This window comes from Brachionichthys hirsutus, chromosome 3 (genome assembly GCF_040956055.1).
Source record: "Brachionichthys hirsutus isolate HB-005 chromosome 3, CSIRO-AGI_Bhir_v1, whole genome shotgun sequence".
In the NCBI taxonomy this organism is placed as follows: Eukaryota; Metazoa; Chordata; class Actinopteri; order Lophiiformes; family Brachionichthyidae; genus Brachionichthys; species Brachionichthys hirsutus.
Window position 1 is genome coordinate 977,346 of NC_090899.1, and position 16,199 is coordinate 993,544.

A 16,199-nucleotide genomic window follows, 5' to 3' on the forward strand; every position below is an offset into this window, starting at 1 on the left:
TCTGATCTCGGTATTTTTAGTTTCTTCTACTGGTTGTGAAATCAAATCTGACCTTTTAATGTCTTGAAGCTTTAGAGGTGAAAAATAAAAGCTTTTCCAGATTAGTGAACAAACAAGAAGAAAAATATGAAAGATCAAAACTCACCGGAGGACGAAGAGCAGCTGATGATGTCATCCTCGAAGCAGCTTCACCTTCATCAAGTATAGTTTGTTTCATCCCGTTGTTACTTGATTAACGTGTTGAAAGGTTTCATTCAGGTGACATCACAGTTCTATCAAAATAAGAGTCCCGTTCCCCGCCAAAACAAGGACCAGCACAGACAGTCGTTCTTTATATTTATGTTGAACAGATCGGCTGATCCAACATTTAGTGCAAACATTACATCAACAGGCTGCATCTCCGTCCCGGTGCAGAACCGCGGGCCGGTCCGAACGCCCGGGGCGGCAGTACCGGCCCGAGGGGAAGCAAATGTTTTGCATTCATGGTAAAAATACTTTAGGATAATGTGGGTATTTGGCAGAAGTGCTGAAATCTACTCTTGTGAATCGGACCCCCCCCCCCCCCCCGAGCTAAAGACAGGCGAGGGTTCTGAACATTCAGTTTGGCGATGAAGCAAAGGAGACATGATGAAACGAGTGAAGCCGGCAGGACACACCTGAGGCGAGTGTACAGAGAACGCACCCGTCTCCTGAGAAGAGGAAGACCAACACGGTCGTCAAGGAAACGACCCATCGACCCGACAGCAGGTCTGATCAGCGGACCAGCTCAGGGTTCAGATCCCTCTCGTCTCGCTACGCGCCTCTTTATCCGCTTGTTCTGATTGGTTCTGCGTCTTTTCAGTAATTATTTTTTTTTAGTTTTAGCACAGGTCGAGGTTTTCAGCGGGTCCTCGCTTCACGACGGCGTTTCGTTCCGTACTCGCCCGTGACTCCGGCGCATTCCGCTCGCCGTAACAGACTCCTTGTCGCTAAACGCAAACGTTACATTTGAGTCTCGGTCGAAGGAACGAAGGTCGGCGGATCTTCATTGGAGCTGCGACACCTTGAGGGGCGTGGTGCTGGCGAAGTCCAAGAAGAAGGGTCCTTCCTGTTTGGGCAGGAAGGTGGTGGGCGTGACGTTGTAGATGCCCGCCGGGACCTGGTCCAGCTCCATGTAGCAGAAACCACATCTGGAACGACAGACAGACTTTAGGCTGACGGGGACCAGCTGGAGGTCTGGGTGCGCCCAACAGTAGAACAAACACCTGTGGGCGTCGCCAGGTGCGCTTTCCTGTACCTGTAATCTCCACTACTCTTTTTCTGGAAGGCAGCCGGACCCGGATCCCCGACCGTCGTCACGGCGACCACGTCAAACCCGACGCTGTACTGCCTGCAGACGCAGAGAGGAAGACGAGGACCCGTTTCTCATTCACAGTTTTCATTTCGTTATTATCTTTTTTTTGGGGGGGGGGGGGGCACTAAACCTGATGAAACGTAGAAGATTTGGGGTGAATCCGGATTAAAGAGCAGATCCAGGACTTTTTTTAAACATCAAAGGAAACTCCTGATTGATTATGGATGACGTCACACATCGGCGCCGGCCTCACCTGGACCCCCGGAGCTCGATGAGCAGCGGCCCCGCCCGCTCCAGGTTCACCTGGTAGATGGGGTTGTGCTTGTAGGACTCCCGGTACGTCCCGCAGCCGCCGGCGCCGAGGCCCTTCCACTGGCCGTTGACCTGCGGAGACGGGAGCACGGTGAACGGAAGCCGACGTGGAGGCCCCACGTGCACGCTCACGTGCACGATGCCGCCCGGATGACGCACCCGTTTGGTCTGAGTGAACGGATCGGGGATCTTGGAGAAGGTGAATTTACATCCAGAGAATACCTGCGGAGAAACCAGAACGCGTCAGGGTCAGGGCTGAGCTCTGATTGGTCGCCAGCTACCAGAGTCTTCCTCACCCGTAGCGTGTAGTTGATGGTGTTCTGCTTCTCGTACTGGGACACCACCAGAGTGAAGGTGTGTGCCCCCGCGCCCGTCAGCCTCATCTTGGTCAGGTAATGCGGGCTGTTGATGCGGATGCCGTCGATGTAAGGAGGGGGGTCGGCTGTGGGGGGGGGGGTATTTAAATAAGAGTCACGCTCTGTGTGAGACGCTGTGATTGGTCGCGCCTCACCTGGGTAATAAACCTTCTTCCCGTCCGTCTTGTAGACAACGAGGGTGATAAACTCCCGGTTTTGTGCAAAATCATCCTGGAAAGGTCAGACGAAGGTCAAGAGAAGACGCGCAAAGACACGATGACATCACTTCCTCCCAGAGCTGCCTCGCCACCTTGTCGGTGATGTGTCTGGTGAGCAGCACCCAGACGGCGGCGCCCCCTGCTGGACACTGGACCTCCAGCCTGTACTGGGGGTTGTTGGCCAGGCTGTAGACGTCCTTCACGGGGCCCTGCTTCCCGTCCCAGCTGCTGCAGGCGAGACAAGCAGAGGGGGCGCCTCAGCGTCGGAGCGCCGGAGCGTCGGAGCGCCGGAGCGCCGGAGCGCCGGAGCGCCGAGCGTCCGGCTGCTTCCGGATCAAGAGGCCATGACACACCTGTGAATGCAGGAGGACTCCTTGAACAGACCGGGGTTCCAGCTCAGGTAGATGACATCATAGTACTGACAAAGGTCCTCCCATGAGATCCAGAAAACTCCTGCAGAGCAACAGACGGGCTCATTAAAGCAAAACGATAACAGCAACAGGATGGGGGGGGGGGTCGCAGAGGTCACCACACGGGAGCTGGAAAAAGACTCGCCATGAAAACATATTCCAGCTCCAACAGAGAAAGAACGAAGAAGGAAGGAAAGGGAACACCGTTATCAAACTTTTGTGCCGTCTTGGGGTCAAAGTTGAGATATTTGAGGAGGTCGGGGGTCCAGTTCTTCTCGTCACGCTCGCTGTAACGGCCCTTCCAGCGCAGGTGGCTCCACGGGTTCTTCAGCTGCAGGAAGCGCATTCCCTACGCGCGCGCGCACACACACGCACACACACACACACACGCGCACGCACGCACACACACACACACAGCAGGTTATCTGTTTCTGTTCCACACGATGCATTCAGGGGCTGCTGGGAAATCACAGTTATGCTGCATTACATTCACATCTTGCCACTGTTGCCGAATGCAGAGACGAGCCTCAGCCGTGAAAGCGCTAACAGTCACATGCTAATGCTAATGCTAGCCTAAGTGTGCTAACCTTGTAGTCCCTGATGTCGAGAACAGCGTAGGCGTGTGTGGGCACCAAACCCCAGCGCTCCCCCTCCTCCTCCGTCATCACGCCGGTCGCCGCGGTGACGAGCACGTCGCCTCTGTGAAACCTTGGCGACAGAAAGGGGAGGAGACGCATCAAAAACGCCAGAGAGGGGGGTGGAGAAGCAGGGGGGGGGGGGGGTTGCTCACCGCTGGAAGAGCATGCGGAACGTGCCGTCTTTGCTGAACGACTGATTGTCTGAGTGCATGGCGATGCGTTCAGGGACCCAGCCAGTGAGCGCGTGCAGATCGATATTCTGTGGGAGGCAACAAATAAACAGACACGGGGAGGAGCCATTCAAAAACAAAAAATACAACTTTATCCAAAACCAAAGTCACGAGTTTAACGAGTTAAAATCTGGAGCGTCCAGACACAGGAAGCAGCGACGCCCCCCCCCCCCCCCCCCCACTCACCGAGTTGGACCCGGGGAAGTCGTAGCCGCCCATCACCTTCATGTAGGCCTTCTCTATGAGCGACACCCACAGCTCGTTCCTGTTGCTGGAGTAGGAGCACAGCAGCTCGCCGTTGCGATCCGCCGGCAGGAAGTCGTCGATGATCACCTGCACAGGTGCACGGTGATGAAAGCAGCCGGCGTCACGGCGACACAACGCTGGGAAGACTCTATAGAGGGGGGGGGGGGGGGGGAACTGAAACGTGACGGCACCTTCCTGGGAACGCCGTTGATGTGAAGCTTCACCATGTACTTCCCACAGGGATTATACTCCGGCTCCCCGCGTCTGTTCTGAGGGTAGATGATGCTGCAGGACGCACACGCGCACACACACACACACACACATGCACACGCACACACACGCACCGTGATTCCCTGTGATTAGCTGAAGGTGGATAATTCCGCTCCCTGAACCTTCCAGATGTTTTGTTTGAAGGAACGCCGACCCGTGACTCCGTCATTGGTCGCTACCTGGTGATGAGCTTCTTGCTGTAGCGCCTCTCGTAGGCCGCGCTGATGGCGAGAGACGCCACGAAGGAACAGTCAGACACCACCGTCTGGACGGAGGGGAGAGGAGCGCGTGACGACAGCGTTGGAGGCGCGTTCACGCGGAATGAAAGATGGCCGCCGGCCCGACCTGCTTGATGCTGAGGCTGGACACGGACATGATCATGGTGGGGTTGTTGCAGATGTCGTCCGGCCGCACCCAGCGGGAGAAGATGGCTTTCTGTTTGGGGGACAGCGCCAGTTTCCCCGCCTTATCCCTGAAGAGAAGAACGACCACGAGTTAAACGCTCCTCGGGTCAGACCCGGGAAGGCAGGAAGCGCCGACTCGGGAAGACTCACGAGAACGGGACGGGAAAGGCGAAGCGTTCCCTCATGTCCACCGTCATGAAGGGCACGTAGGCGATGCCGTTGATCGTAGACGTGCTCCTTGAGAAGGACAAAGGACAAAGGACAGGCGTGGACGGAAAGCGGCGCCTCTAATCGGAACGCCTCCACCTGGCGCTGGCTCACCTGAGCACCTCGATCTCCTCCGACGTGTAGCGCTGACTCTGGGGCTCACCGGACTGAGCGGGCCGGACCGGCGGAGGCTGCAGGCGGTCGCGGAGGCTGAAGTCCGTCCCGAGAGGGAAGAACTGCCGCGCGGGCCCACCGGGGGAGCCGGCGCCGCTGGCTTTGGGTCCGGAGGGGCCCGTCCTGTCCTGAGCCGGAGCCGGAGCCGATCTGGACTTTGAGTCTTTTAGACTCTCTGCCCTAGTGGAACACAAGAGAGGAGAAAGATTCAGGACAGGAAGCCGGCGAGGAGGCGGCGGCGTGGAGGAGGAGGAGCCGGGACCTGTCTAAAGCCTGGCGAGCGATCTGCTTCAGCTTGGACTGCAGCGACGGCTCCGACGTCTCGTTGGACTGCAGCGGAGACAGGAAGGACAGAACCGGTTGAGAGGAGAGGATGCGAGGGGTCGGAGGTCAGAGTGGCGTCGGACGTACCGTGCTGATGCACAGCTCCACAGCCTGAGTGTACAGCTCGACGGCTTCGTCGTCGTTCCCCTTCTCATCTTCTTCAAAGGCCTGCGTGACCAGGAAGTAAGCCCGCTCCAGGTCCAGCTGCTGGCGGGACTTCAGCGGGTCGCTCTTCTGGGCCTGATCTGGGGTCAAAGGAGGAGTCAGGACACACATCAGACGACGGCGAGCACGTCGAGGCGTCTGCGTTCGCCTCCCCGTTTACGCAACTGTCTATCTTTAGGAAAGCGATGGATCCGCAGCTCGCTTCCTGGATTCCCTCTTGACTGGAAATTAAATACAAAAGCTGCGCAGTGCGGTAATTTGTTTCGATTTGCACATCTGTTGTTACGTTACGTTGCTTTTATGTTATGTTGTTACATTACGTTGCTTTTACGTTATGTTGTTACGTTGTGTTGCTTTTACGTTATGTTGTTACGTTACGTTGCTTTTATGTTATGTTGTTACGTTACGTTGCTTTTACGTTATGTTGTTACGTTGTGTTGCTTTTACGTTATGTTGTTACATTACGTTGCTTTTACGTTATGTTGTTACGTTATGTTGTTACGTTGTGTTGCGGCGGCGGCTCAGTTGGCTGAGCCGGTTACGAAGGTGGAAAAGCGTTAGATAAGTCTAGTCTTGCTGACGAGGGCTGCAGCCATTTGATGTTATCAACCCAGAATGCATTGCGCACGCAAAAACATGGCGGCCATGTATCAATTTATGTTGTAAACAAAGCAGATTTTACAACTTTTTATCAAATAAGAAATGTTTATTTACTTTTCTCAACGTATTTACAGGGTTATTCTAAACTTCTGTCATTTTCTGCAAAGCCGTTTGTTAGTCTTTCAATACACGCACGACACGACATCAAACAGTGAATCATCAAAGCCTCCCATTTGGTGATCTTACAGGAACTATGGAGGGCCTGAACCCGATCCAGGTACTCATTCACTTTGTCCTGGACCCCATCCAGCTTGGACCCCGCCATGCCAGCATAGATCAGGGCCTGGGCTGCCTCCTGCAGCAGAAACACAGGAAGTTAGTAACAATAACACGCTAATGATCTGGCATTAAAGGCGGCCAGTCTTATTAAATTACTTTTGTGACATGCTCCTATAATTTAAAAAGTAAAACCCCCATCCGAACTGCAAAGCGAAAGGGCTAGCTTCGAGCTAGCTTCGCGGCTAACACTAACAGCTAGTGACGCCGAACGAGTTAAAACGCAAAGCCGCTGACCTTGTAGTAAAACACAGCCTCGTTATATTTGCCATTCTGGTCGGAGGTGACGGCCGCTTTGGCAAATTTAACCGCATCGAGCTCCAGCGCCGTGCAGTCCATGCCCCCGCGAAGGTTGTTGACAGCTAGCCAGCGACGACGTTAGCTAGCCGCTAGCTCCCGCTATCCTCGGAACTACGGAAATATCCGTCCTTCACATAAAAGACAATTCGCTTCATCAACTCGGAAAAATCACAATAAATATATTTTTTATTGACACGCTTAGTCCCGTGAGGAAAGCTGGCCGGCTCAAGTTCTTACTAGCTTTAGCCAGACGACTGCTAATAACCGGATATCAAACTAATGACGTTCTTCCTGGGACGCACGATGTGCGCAGCCGCAGTAGACGATGACGTCAAAGTTGCATTCAGGCGCTGTAGGAAATAATGGTACTCACAATGGGTTGGACGGAAGTATTTACCACCGGTAATTACGGTTTAGTGGTTCGACTTGGCAAAATTCAGAAAATAAACATTCTACTGAAAATAAAGCCTCACGTGGTGTGTTTGGGTGCTTTATTGAACTGAATTCATGATCTCCATCCTTTTCAACGGATAAACCCTCCTTCTGGTTGTTGTCACTGCTTTTCACTGATTGTATTCCTGTGTTGGAAATTGAACAGTCAACCCCTCGATCCAGGATCAAAGTGAAAAACTGGATTCTTAGGTCAAAGTTGATGGATTTTACGGTTAAAAATGCTTAACTGTGCATCTTAACTGTGGAGTCAAAATAAAAGCAGTCTTGTAATTCTATATTGTATTATTACATTTTTCCAGCCTTTTCCTTTTACACACAGGTGAACACAGAAGCTGACTTCCTGGTTTCTGTATCAGGCTGGGCATTGTCTGGATTTTAACAATTAGAAATAAAGAATTTAAAAAAAAATGATGTCGTAATGTCGGGAGATGGCCACTAGATGGCAATATGCGGCTTCCTTCACTTCCACGGTGAAGCGTTCACGCTTTAAAATCACTGCATGATGATTCCAAACACGAACGGAAAGGCTTTAAAAGACGTTGAGGATGAATGCGAGTCGTTTCAGGTCGCGTTAATATGAGACTTGTTTTTTCCCGGATCATGTTCAATATGAAGTTCTTGGAATAAATTAGGAAGGTTTATTTAAGACTTTACAGTCACTAATCTCTGACATGCTTTTAAAATGTTTATCAAAGTTGTGCTGCGAGAAAACATCAGGATAAGTTCACATCCCAGCAACTTTTGGGTTTGGGCCATTTGTCACACAGGTTTAGCACAAACTTCAGATTTTTTACCACATGAGAATGATAAAAGTGGTAAAAAAAATATATGACATACTTTAAGACTTTGAGGAACACAAAATGATGTTAAAGATTTTAACCAGGGAGCCACCAGAACGTGAGATATTTAAAATCGAGAGGAGGTTTGTCCTCAGCTGAGGGATGAAGGGGTTAACTTTGTGAATGACATCACCGCCTCTAATCCCATTGCTCCTTCACCATTAACCTCTCCTCTCCCCTCCCTCTGCAGCCTCCCGTCTCCTCCCCTCCGGTGCTCCGCCCCTTCACCAGCTCCAGTATGAAAGGCTCCTTCTGGCCGTCACAGAACCAAAACCTCAGCGGAGCCTCGAACCAACAACCTCTGACTGAGGCCTGCTGACATGGAGCCCCACAGGGTGCGTGCAGCCCTCCTCCACAGCCCCCTGGGTGGGGAGAAGCAGCAGATGCTGGACCTGAACCGACGCCTGGAGACCTACCTGAGCCGGGTCAAACTCCTGGAGGAGGAAAACGCGCTGCTTGCAAAGGAGATCCAAGGCCTGAGGCTTGGCAGTCGGCGAGGATCGATGTGGAAGAAGGGCCTGGAGGAGGAGCTGCGGCGGGCAAGACTGGACGTGGACGTGGCCTGGAGGGACAGGGTCCACACGGAGATGGACGTGGGCAGGCTGATAGAGGAGGTCCAGGCCCTGGAGCAGCAGAGGCACGGGGAGGCCCGGGCCCAGGCCAAGGCTAAGACGAAGCTGGAGCAGAGCAGGAAGGAGCTGCAGGGGGAGCAGAGGGCACAGATCAGGCTGAGGGAGCAGGTCAACCAGCTGGAGCACCAGAGGAGCCTCTTGATTCAAGCCCATCAGGAGGATGTGGCCCACATGGAGGCCGCCTCCACCCAGTCGATCCCGGCGCCTCCCTCACCGGCTCAGAGGAGCAACCGGGCACCGAACCTGCTGCAGCTGGGACAGGAGTACTCCCAGAGGGCCGCCGGGGCATGGCAGGAGGCGGCAGAGGCCTATCAGGGGCAGTTAGCCCGCCTGGAGGAGTCCCTGACCCAGACCGGGGGGCAGATGACCCAACTGGGTCGGCAGAGGGGGGAGAGCCAGATGAAGCTCCAGGCACTGGAAAAGGAGCTGGCGTCGGCTCAGGAGAGCCGGCTGCATCTGGAGAGGACGGTGTCCCTGCAGGCACAAAACCACCAGCAGGACATCCAGCACGTCCAGGTGAGAGCAGCACACCTGATGCAGGGGGGGGGGGGTAAATGAGATTAATCGATTAATTCATTGATCGTCTATATTCAGAACATTTGTGTTTCCTGGCCGGGAGAAATATTTACTCCTTTCCTTGAGAATGATTTCCCGTCGTGTTAAAACAACCTTCAGGAGGCCGTCGTCTCCTTCGGGAGAGGAGGCATCTGTTTGATTCCGTTCCCATAGCAACAGGAGGAGACACGATTCTGTCTGATGGAATTACCCCCCCCCCCCAGAGAGGACTGTCAGCAGTCGTTGTGTCAGTCACACGAATATACGATGAGTCATTCAATCAATTTAGATTGTTTATTTCATCCTTCCTCAACCAACAGAAACAAACTCACCAAACAGAAAACATCAAAGAGAATCTCCAGAGAAAGTATTTCCTAAAATATATCTGAAACAAGAAGTGAATTCTCTTAAAGGAAGTGTCTTTATCCACAAAACACTTCTGGAGCTTCACGGCTTTCACGGCTTTCTGTAGAGCCCCCCCCCCCCAAAACAACCGAAGGGGGCGGGACTAGTTTAAAGACGAGAAGAAAGGATTGGCTGGATTCAATTAAACGGCTCAAGTCTTCTCTGTCGCCTCGACGCCCATCCAGATGTTCGTCCTCGATAGACCCGACCGTGAGAATGCCGTCGCACCTTTAATCGAACCGCTTCCTCTTCCCGTTTTGGAAGGATCACCTGCTGGGTCTGCAGGCGGAGAAGGAGGAGCTGGGCCAGCAGATGGACCGCCTCCTCCAGGAGAACCGAGGCCTGATGCAGGTGAAGATGTCTCTGGGCCTGGAGGTCGCCACGTACAGGTACGCCTCATCAGCATTAGCTTAGCTTAGCATGAAGACCAAACGTCCCGGAACCAGTCGGCTGTTGCGGTCGACGCCGAAGAGCTAACGCCAGGACAGCGCCCGACGCGTCGACGGCGGTTTCCATGCCAACCTCCGAGCTGGTTAGTCACGACTCGTCGTCTCGTTGCTCCCGGCTTCACGCTGAGATGTAAAAGCATCCGGATGGGAGGAAGAGAGGAACTCACCTGTTTGAAGTCAGACAGGTGTGGGAGGGGTGCGGCCTTTGATGAACGAAACAATCTCTACTTACAAAGTCGCCGTTCAACAACGATGCTAAAACGTAGCTTGGACCCGTCAGAGCGCTTCAAGCTTCGCTCCCCATTATGGAGCCCCTCCCCCTATTATTGACCCTCGCCCTTCTGTCGCAGGCTACGATTGATGAGCCCTGGGAGTCTAGAATAACAGTCCAGAAGGAAGGAGCAGGAAAAATCGAACGCCGACGTCACGTGTGTGTGTGTGTGTGTGTGTGTGCGTGTTGAGGGTTTGGACTCTTAGCAGCCTCCTCAATGGCCACGCCTTACCGTCATTACCATGACAACGGACACCTCCACCTCCCCGCCTCCCACCACCCAGCCCAGCATTGAGTCTTACCTTGTCTCCTGTCTGTCTCCACAGAGCTTTGCTGGACAGTGGACGTCTCTGGGGTGACATCATCGTCACAGGTAATCAGAGCCAACACGATGCATGAATCCTCCACAGTGATAAAAGCCTCTCTAAGTAGGGGGGGGGGGGTATGTTTGATTCAGTGTCACTGGGTGAGGCGGGGCAGGGGGCTCGGGTAAAGGCGCTGAGGGCGGCGCTGTAATGCACACCACCCAAGACAGTCCCCAAAGGTTAGCGAGCCGTACGGTTTTGCTTTCCGGCAACGTCGACAGCAGTGAAAGGAAAGGACGATCAATATCTGTCCATTAGTGTCCGCCTGCTCTGAGAAGACACGGCTCTATAGGCGATCTATAGGCAATCTATAGGCGATCTCTAGCGTCTCTGTCACGTCCGGATTACTGGGACGATGCTCAGGATGAGGATGAGGATGAGGAGGCCTTCATTTAGGGTATTGATCACCAGACCATGCTACGCCTACGTGTGCTGCCCCAGAGACACTAACGGGTCCAGCTAGAACCAGAGGTCATACGTTACAGCTGCTACTCGCTACCGTTTCAGTTCTTGCCGGGACGAGATCAAAACAATCGGTATTTCTGGTTTGAGGAAATATGAAAATTTGAGATTTCTTTTAAAATTTCTGTCATGATTTTTGAGTAGATATGAAAAACGATGCGTCCGCAGGGACACATTTGATGAGACACTGTGTGTCCCCATGGAAATACATTTGCCAGGGACGAAAACGGGAACATTGAACGACCCATAAAATGTTGGTGTGGATAATTTCTGTAGAATATTTCTTAATAATTGTACAAAATTTCCACAAATTAAACAAAAACTGCAGAAACAATTGGCACCAGACTTTGCCGCAGGGTTGTGCGTCGGTTCAGCTACAGGGCATCGGTTCATTGTGAATTCATGAGCTCTCCTCTCGTCTTCCTCAGATCCAGTTTTCAACCCTCGAGGGGTTAAAAGTCATTACCAGACCCAGATGACCATTAACCAAAAGACCACTTTCCTTCCACCCGTCCAAGTCCGGGCAGGAGTGGGGCCAACCGCAACACCCGCCAAGAGTAAAAGACCTTTAGCCCCCGGTGAAACTCCAACGTTAGCAACACGGGAAAGCCCTTCTCCAAAAATCATGCGAGATGGAGCTGTGGAAAACGTCAGACCACAGGAGGTACTTGAAAAAGTCGCCTATGCCGAGCCTCTGTCGCCTCCTAGTGAGCAGGAGGCGCTTCTCGAAGTATCAGAGGATAAAGAGGTAGAGGAGGATTGGAGTGTCGCTGTCAACCCCCCCGAGGAAAGACCACTAGTTGAGGCAGGTGTCAGTTGTCAGGTTGAGTCTGTCCTCGGCACCGAACCCCCCCTAAACGAGCAGTTTACCACACCGAACCTTACGCCGTACCATGTCATGATGACAGAAGAGAACTTCAGCTTCTCAGATGAGTCTGAGAAGGATGTTCAAGAGGCAGAAGCTCTGACTGATGACCAGGTAGAGACAGAAGCTCCGACTGATGACCAGGTAGAGACAGAAGCTCCGACTGATGACCAGGTAGAGACAGAAGCTCCGACTGATGACCAGGTAGAGACAGAAGCTCCGACTGATGACCAGGTAGGGACAGAAGCTCCGACTGATGACCAGGCAGGGACAGAAGCTCCGACTGATGACCAGGTAGAGACAGAAGCTCCGACTGATGACCAGGTAGGGACAGAAGCTCCGACTGATGACCAGGCAGGGACAGAAGCTCCGACTGATGACCAGGTAGAGACAGAAGCTCCGACTGATGACCAGGTAGAGACAGAAGCTCCGACTGATGTCCAGGTAGAGACAGAAGCTCCGACTGATGACCAGGTAGAGACAGAAGCTCCGACTGATGTCCAGGCAGGGACAGAAGCTCCGACTGATGACCAGGTAGAGACAGGAGCTCCGACGGATGACCAGGTAGGGACAGAAGCTCCGACTGATGACCAGGCAGGGACAGAAGCTCCGACTGATGACCAGGTAGAGACAGGAGCTCCGACTGATGACCAGGTAGGGACAGAAGCTCCGACTGATGACCAGGCAGGGACAGAAGCTCTGACTGATGACCAGGTAGAGACAGGAGCTCCGACTGATGACCAGGTAGGGACAGAAGCTCCGACTGATGACCAGGCAGGGACAGAAGCTCTGACTGATGACCAGATAGGGACAGAAGCTCCGACTGATGTCCAGGTAGAGACAGAAGCTCCGACTGATGACCAGGCAGGGACAGAAGCTCTGACTGATGACCAGGTAGGGACAGAAGCTCCGACTGATGACCAGGTAGAGACAGAAGCTCCGACTGATGACCAGGTAGAGACAGGAGCTCCGACTGATGACCAGGTAGGGACAGAAGCTCCGACTGATGACCAGGTAGGGACAGAAGCTCCGACTGATGACCAGGCAGGGACAGAAGCTCCGACTGATGACCAGGTAGAGACAGGAGCTCCGACTGATGACCAGGTAGGGACAGAAGCTCCGACTGATGACCAGGCAGGGACAGAAGCTCTGACTGATGACCAGGTAGAGACAGGAGCTCCGACTGATGACCAGGTAGGGACAGAAGCTCCGACTGATGACCAGGCAGGGACAGAAGCTCTGACTGATGACCAGATAGGGACAGAAGCTCCGACTGATGTCCAGGTAGAGACAGAAGCTCCGACTGATGACCAGGCAGGGACAGAAGCTCCGACTGATGACCAGGCAGAAGCTCCGACTGATGACCAGGTAGAGACAGAAGCTCCGACTGATGACCAGGTAGAGACAGAAGCTCCGACTGATGACCAGGCAGGGACAGAAGCTCCGACTGATGACCAGGTAGGGACAGAAGCTTCGACTGATGACCAGGTAGAGACAGAAGGTCCGACTGATAACCAGGCAGGGACAGAAGCTCCGACTGATGTCCAGGTAGAGACAGAAGTTCCGACTGATGACCAGGTAGGGACAGAAGCTCCGACTGATGACCAGGCAGAAGCTCCGACTGATGACCAGGTAGGGACAGAAGCTCCGACTGATGACCAGGTAGAGACAGAAGCTCCGACTGATGACCAGGTAGAGACAGAAGCTCCGACTGATGACCAGGTAGAGACAGAAGCTCCGACTGATGACCAGGTAGGGACAGAAGCTCCGACTGATGACCAGGTAGAGACAGAAGCTCCGACTGATGACCAGGTAGAGACAGAAGCTCCGACTGATGACCAGGTAGAGGAAAGCTCAGACTCCGAAACTGTGGCCATCATCGAACCAAACTTTGAGTCCTGGACGAGCAGCCCAGCTTCTGAGTTTGAGCCTGAAGAAAGTGTTTCTGATGAAGTGACTGACTTCACCAAAGATGGAAGCCTGAAGATATGTCAAGAAGCAAGTAGCTCTACAGCCGGAGGAAATGAGATGGAAGTAGACGATGGGTTGTACCCTGATGGAGAAGAGATGGACACATGGGACAGCGTGACAGAAAGGAAGGCTGATTTAACGAGGGACGATGGCATTGAGAAGGATGAAGACCACCAGCAACATGCTGAGACAGAGGACGATTTATCACCCAAAGAACTAGAGCGAGAAAGAACAGAAACCAGGCAGGGTTCTGTCCCAGACGCCCAGCGAGACGTAGAGACGATGGACAAATGGGTAGATGATGAGGAAGGGCGGGCCGTCTTAGACCACGCAACTCTTCCTGACAATGACGGTGACGAAGAGGACGATTCTCACAAGGTCTCCATGTCTTGGAGGACTGAGCTGGAGAGTGACAGCTATGCTCAGGACAACACTCTTGCCGACACTCGCCCCCTGATTCGATACAAGAGCGACGACACCGACGCCAACGTTCACATGGAGGAGAGCGAGTCCAGCGATGGCGAACAGGAAAAGAGGATGGGAGAGATGGGACTGTGGAGCGAAGGCGAGTCCAGGAGGTTTGGAACTATGGAAGATCTGTGTGAAGATATTGAAGAGGACGCATTGGATGAGGAATATGATCTGGGATATACTCAGCCCGTTGGCTGTGGTTTGACAGGAAGTGAAGGTGCGCCGGGGAATGGGCCAGAACATTCAGAAGAAATGACCAGAGAAGTCGTGAAGGGACATTTAGACGAAGAAAGAGAGGAACTCGGCAAACCTGCTAGCTCCTCAAACGTCGACCGCGATGAGGGGTTAGACACGGATAGACTCCAGGAGCAGGATCTAGAAAACCTACCTGAGGACATCTATAGCAGTAGGGGGGTCAGTCTGAGGGAGAAAAGGCTTCATCAGCACGAGTCCATCAAGCAAACACAAGAGGAGTCTGAAGAAACCGAACCGGAGTCCCCCTGTGTCGAGTCTGAGAAGACTGAAAACCGAGAACTTGCATCTTCAACTGCAACCACAGAGCAACCTTTTGAGAACCTTTGTTTCAGTGATTCATTGCTGAGCCCAACCGATGAGGGCCAGCACAAAGGGCAAGAAGCTCCGGAGGAACGAGAGGAAGAGGATGAATGCAGTCGGCCCATGGGGAACCGCGATGGAACAGACCACTTCAGGTCTGATAACCCGGGGTTACAGGGGAACCTGCAGCATGTGGCACCCCCAGCACAGGTCAAAGAGGTTCTGCCTGTGGAACCACCTCAAGAACTTGCCATCAAGGATGTTCCATACGGTCAGAAAGTTCTAGAAACAACTGAATGGGAAGTCCTTGAGAACCCAAGTGAGGACTCTGAAATCAGAGATCAGAGGGAAGACGGATTCACCCAGAGTGATCTCCTAGATGAAGGAGGCTGTGACGAGGGTGGTCCAGACCCGCCCCTCGAGGCCACACCTGACCGTCTACCTGCTGAAGACCACATCGTTGCTGTGAAGAACCCAACGGAACTACTGCATACAAATGAGAACCGCATCCACAGCTTGATTCGCTCGGGTGTGAAGAACAACTTTTGGGTTTCCTCCTTGGAGACCGGTGCAGCCTACCAACCAGATGTTGAAGCTGAACGAGCCAATCAGAATCAAGGGTTTGCTGACAACTTGGTTATTGGGGATTTGGAGCACCAGGATGTCATTAAGTGGAACTCCAGGATTGACGTTGACTCTTCTAAAGCCCGAAAGAAAAAGAAGGAGCAGCAGGAGGTGCATTCAGAGGGGCTGTGCAGAAATGATGCTGAGGGGGAGTTGGTGCATTCTGAGGAGTCTGAGGTTGAGGCCTGGTCGTCTGGGGAGGAACCAGCATGAAAAACAGGGAAGGGTTTGAGGGGAACTAGTCGTAGGTTAATCCGTGTTTCTGTAATTAACTAACCTATACAACCTCAGTGACGCTAACCACCAACGTGCCAATCCTACGGAGACACCGACCACCTGATTCACCTTTCAGTGTGCATGCTGAGGACGAAGGAGGAGCATTTTCTGCATGAGGGGCTAGCATAAAAAGGTTTATTGATTGCTAATCTGATTGAAAATCATTACACCAGAAGATGGATAGCAGTGAAACAGAAAAACACGTGACTGTGCTACAGCATCTTCGCACGTTTTACACGCATGTAGAATAAATGGTTCGTCGCAAAAGCTCAATGTTAGCGATGAGGCAAGTCGCTTTGGTCAAGCTCGCTGTTTTTATTGGATTTATTTTCATGTTAGCGGTACGCTAGCATCCCTAAATAAAAAGTAGACTGCCGATGAGTCCGTCTGAACATCTTTCTTGTCCAGTCGCACGTCATTCATACGATGATTAACATACAATTAGCATTTACACGCCTTTAAAGATTCATGTTTATTGATCTC

At 52.8% G+C, this 16,199-nt stretch overlaps 2 protein-coding genes across 2 annotated transcripts; one reads left to right on the plus strand and one right to left on the minus strand.

Annotated features, from left to right (window-relative positions):
* Positions 1-323: 323 nt before the first annotated feature.
* Positions 324-6,812, minus strand: capn7 (calpain 7). Its single transcript, XM_068756584.1, has 22 exons — positions 6,761-6,812; positions 6,461-6,651; positions 6,134-6,242; positions 5,210-5,367; positions 5,061-5,128; positions 4,739-4,978; positions 4,568-4,654; positions 4,359-4,485; positions 4,193-4,278; positions 3,935-4,028; positions 3,684-3,830; positions 3,420-3,526; positions 3,217-3,337; positions 2,834-2,978; positions 2,573-2,672; positions 2,312-2,447; positions 2,157-2,232; positions 1,942-2,087; positions 1,805-1,867; positions 1,587-1,717; positions 1,277-1,369; positions 324-1,169 (listed from the first exon to the last, which is right to left on the minus strand). The coding sequence occupies exons 2-22, from the start codon at positions 6,560-6,562 to the stop codon at positions 1,025-1,027; spliced, it is 2,481 nt and encodes an 826-aa protein (XP_068612685.1). The 5' UTR covers positions 6,563-6,651; positions 6,761-6,812; the 3' UTR covers positions 324-1,024.
* Positions 6,813-8,135: 1,323 nt separating this feature from the next.
* nes (nestin) lies at positions 8,136-16,087 on the plus strand. The gene is made up of 5 exons (XM_068760369.1): positions 8,136-8,963; positions 9,672-9,796; positions 10,454-10,500; positions 11,383-11,900; positions 13,572-16,087. The coding sequence occupies exons 1-5, from the start codon at positions 8,136-8,138 to the stop codon at positions 15,651-15,653; spliced, it is 3,600 nt and encodes a 1,199-aa protein (XP_068616470.1). The 3' UTR covers positions 15,654-16,087.
* The last annotated feature ends 112 nt before the right edge of the window (positions 16,088-16,199 follow it).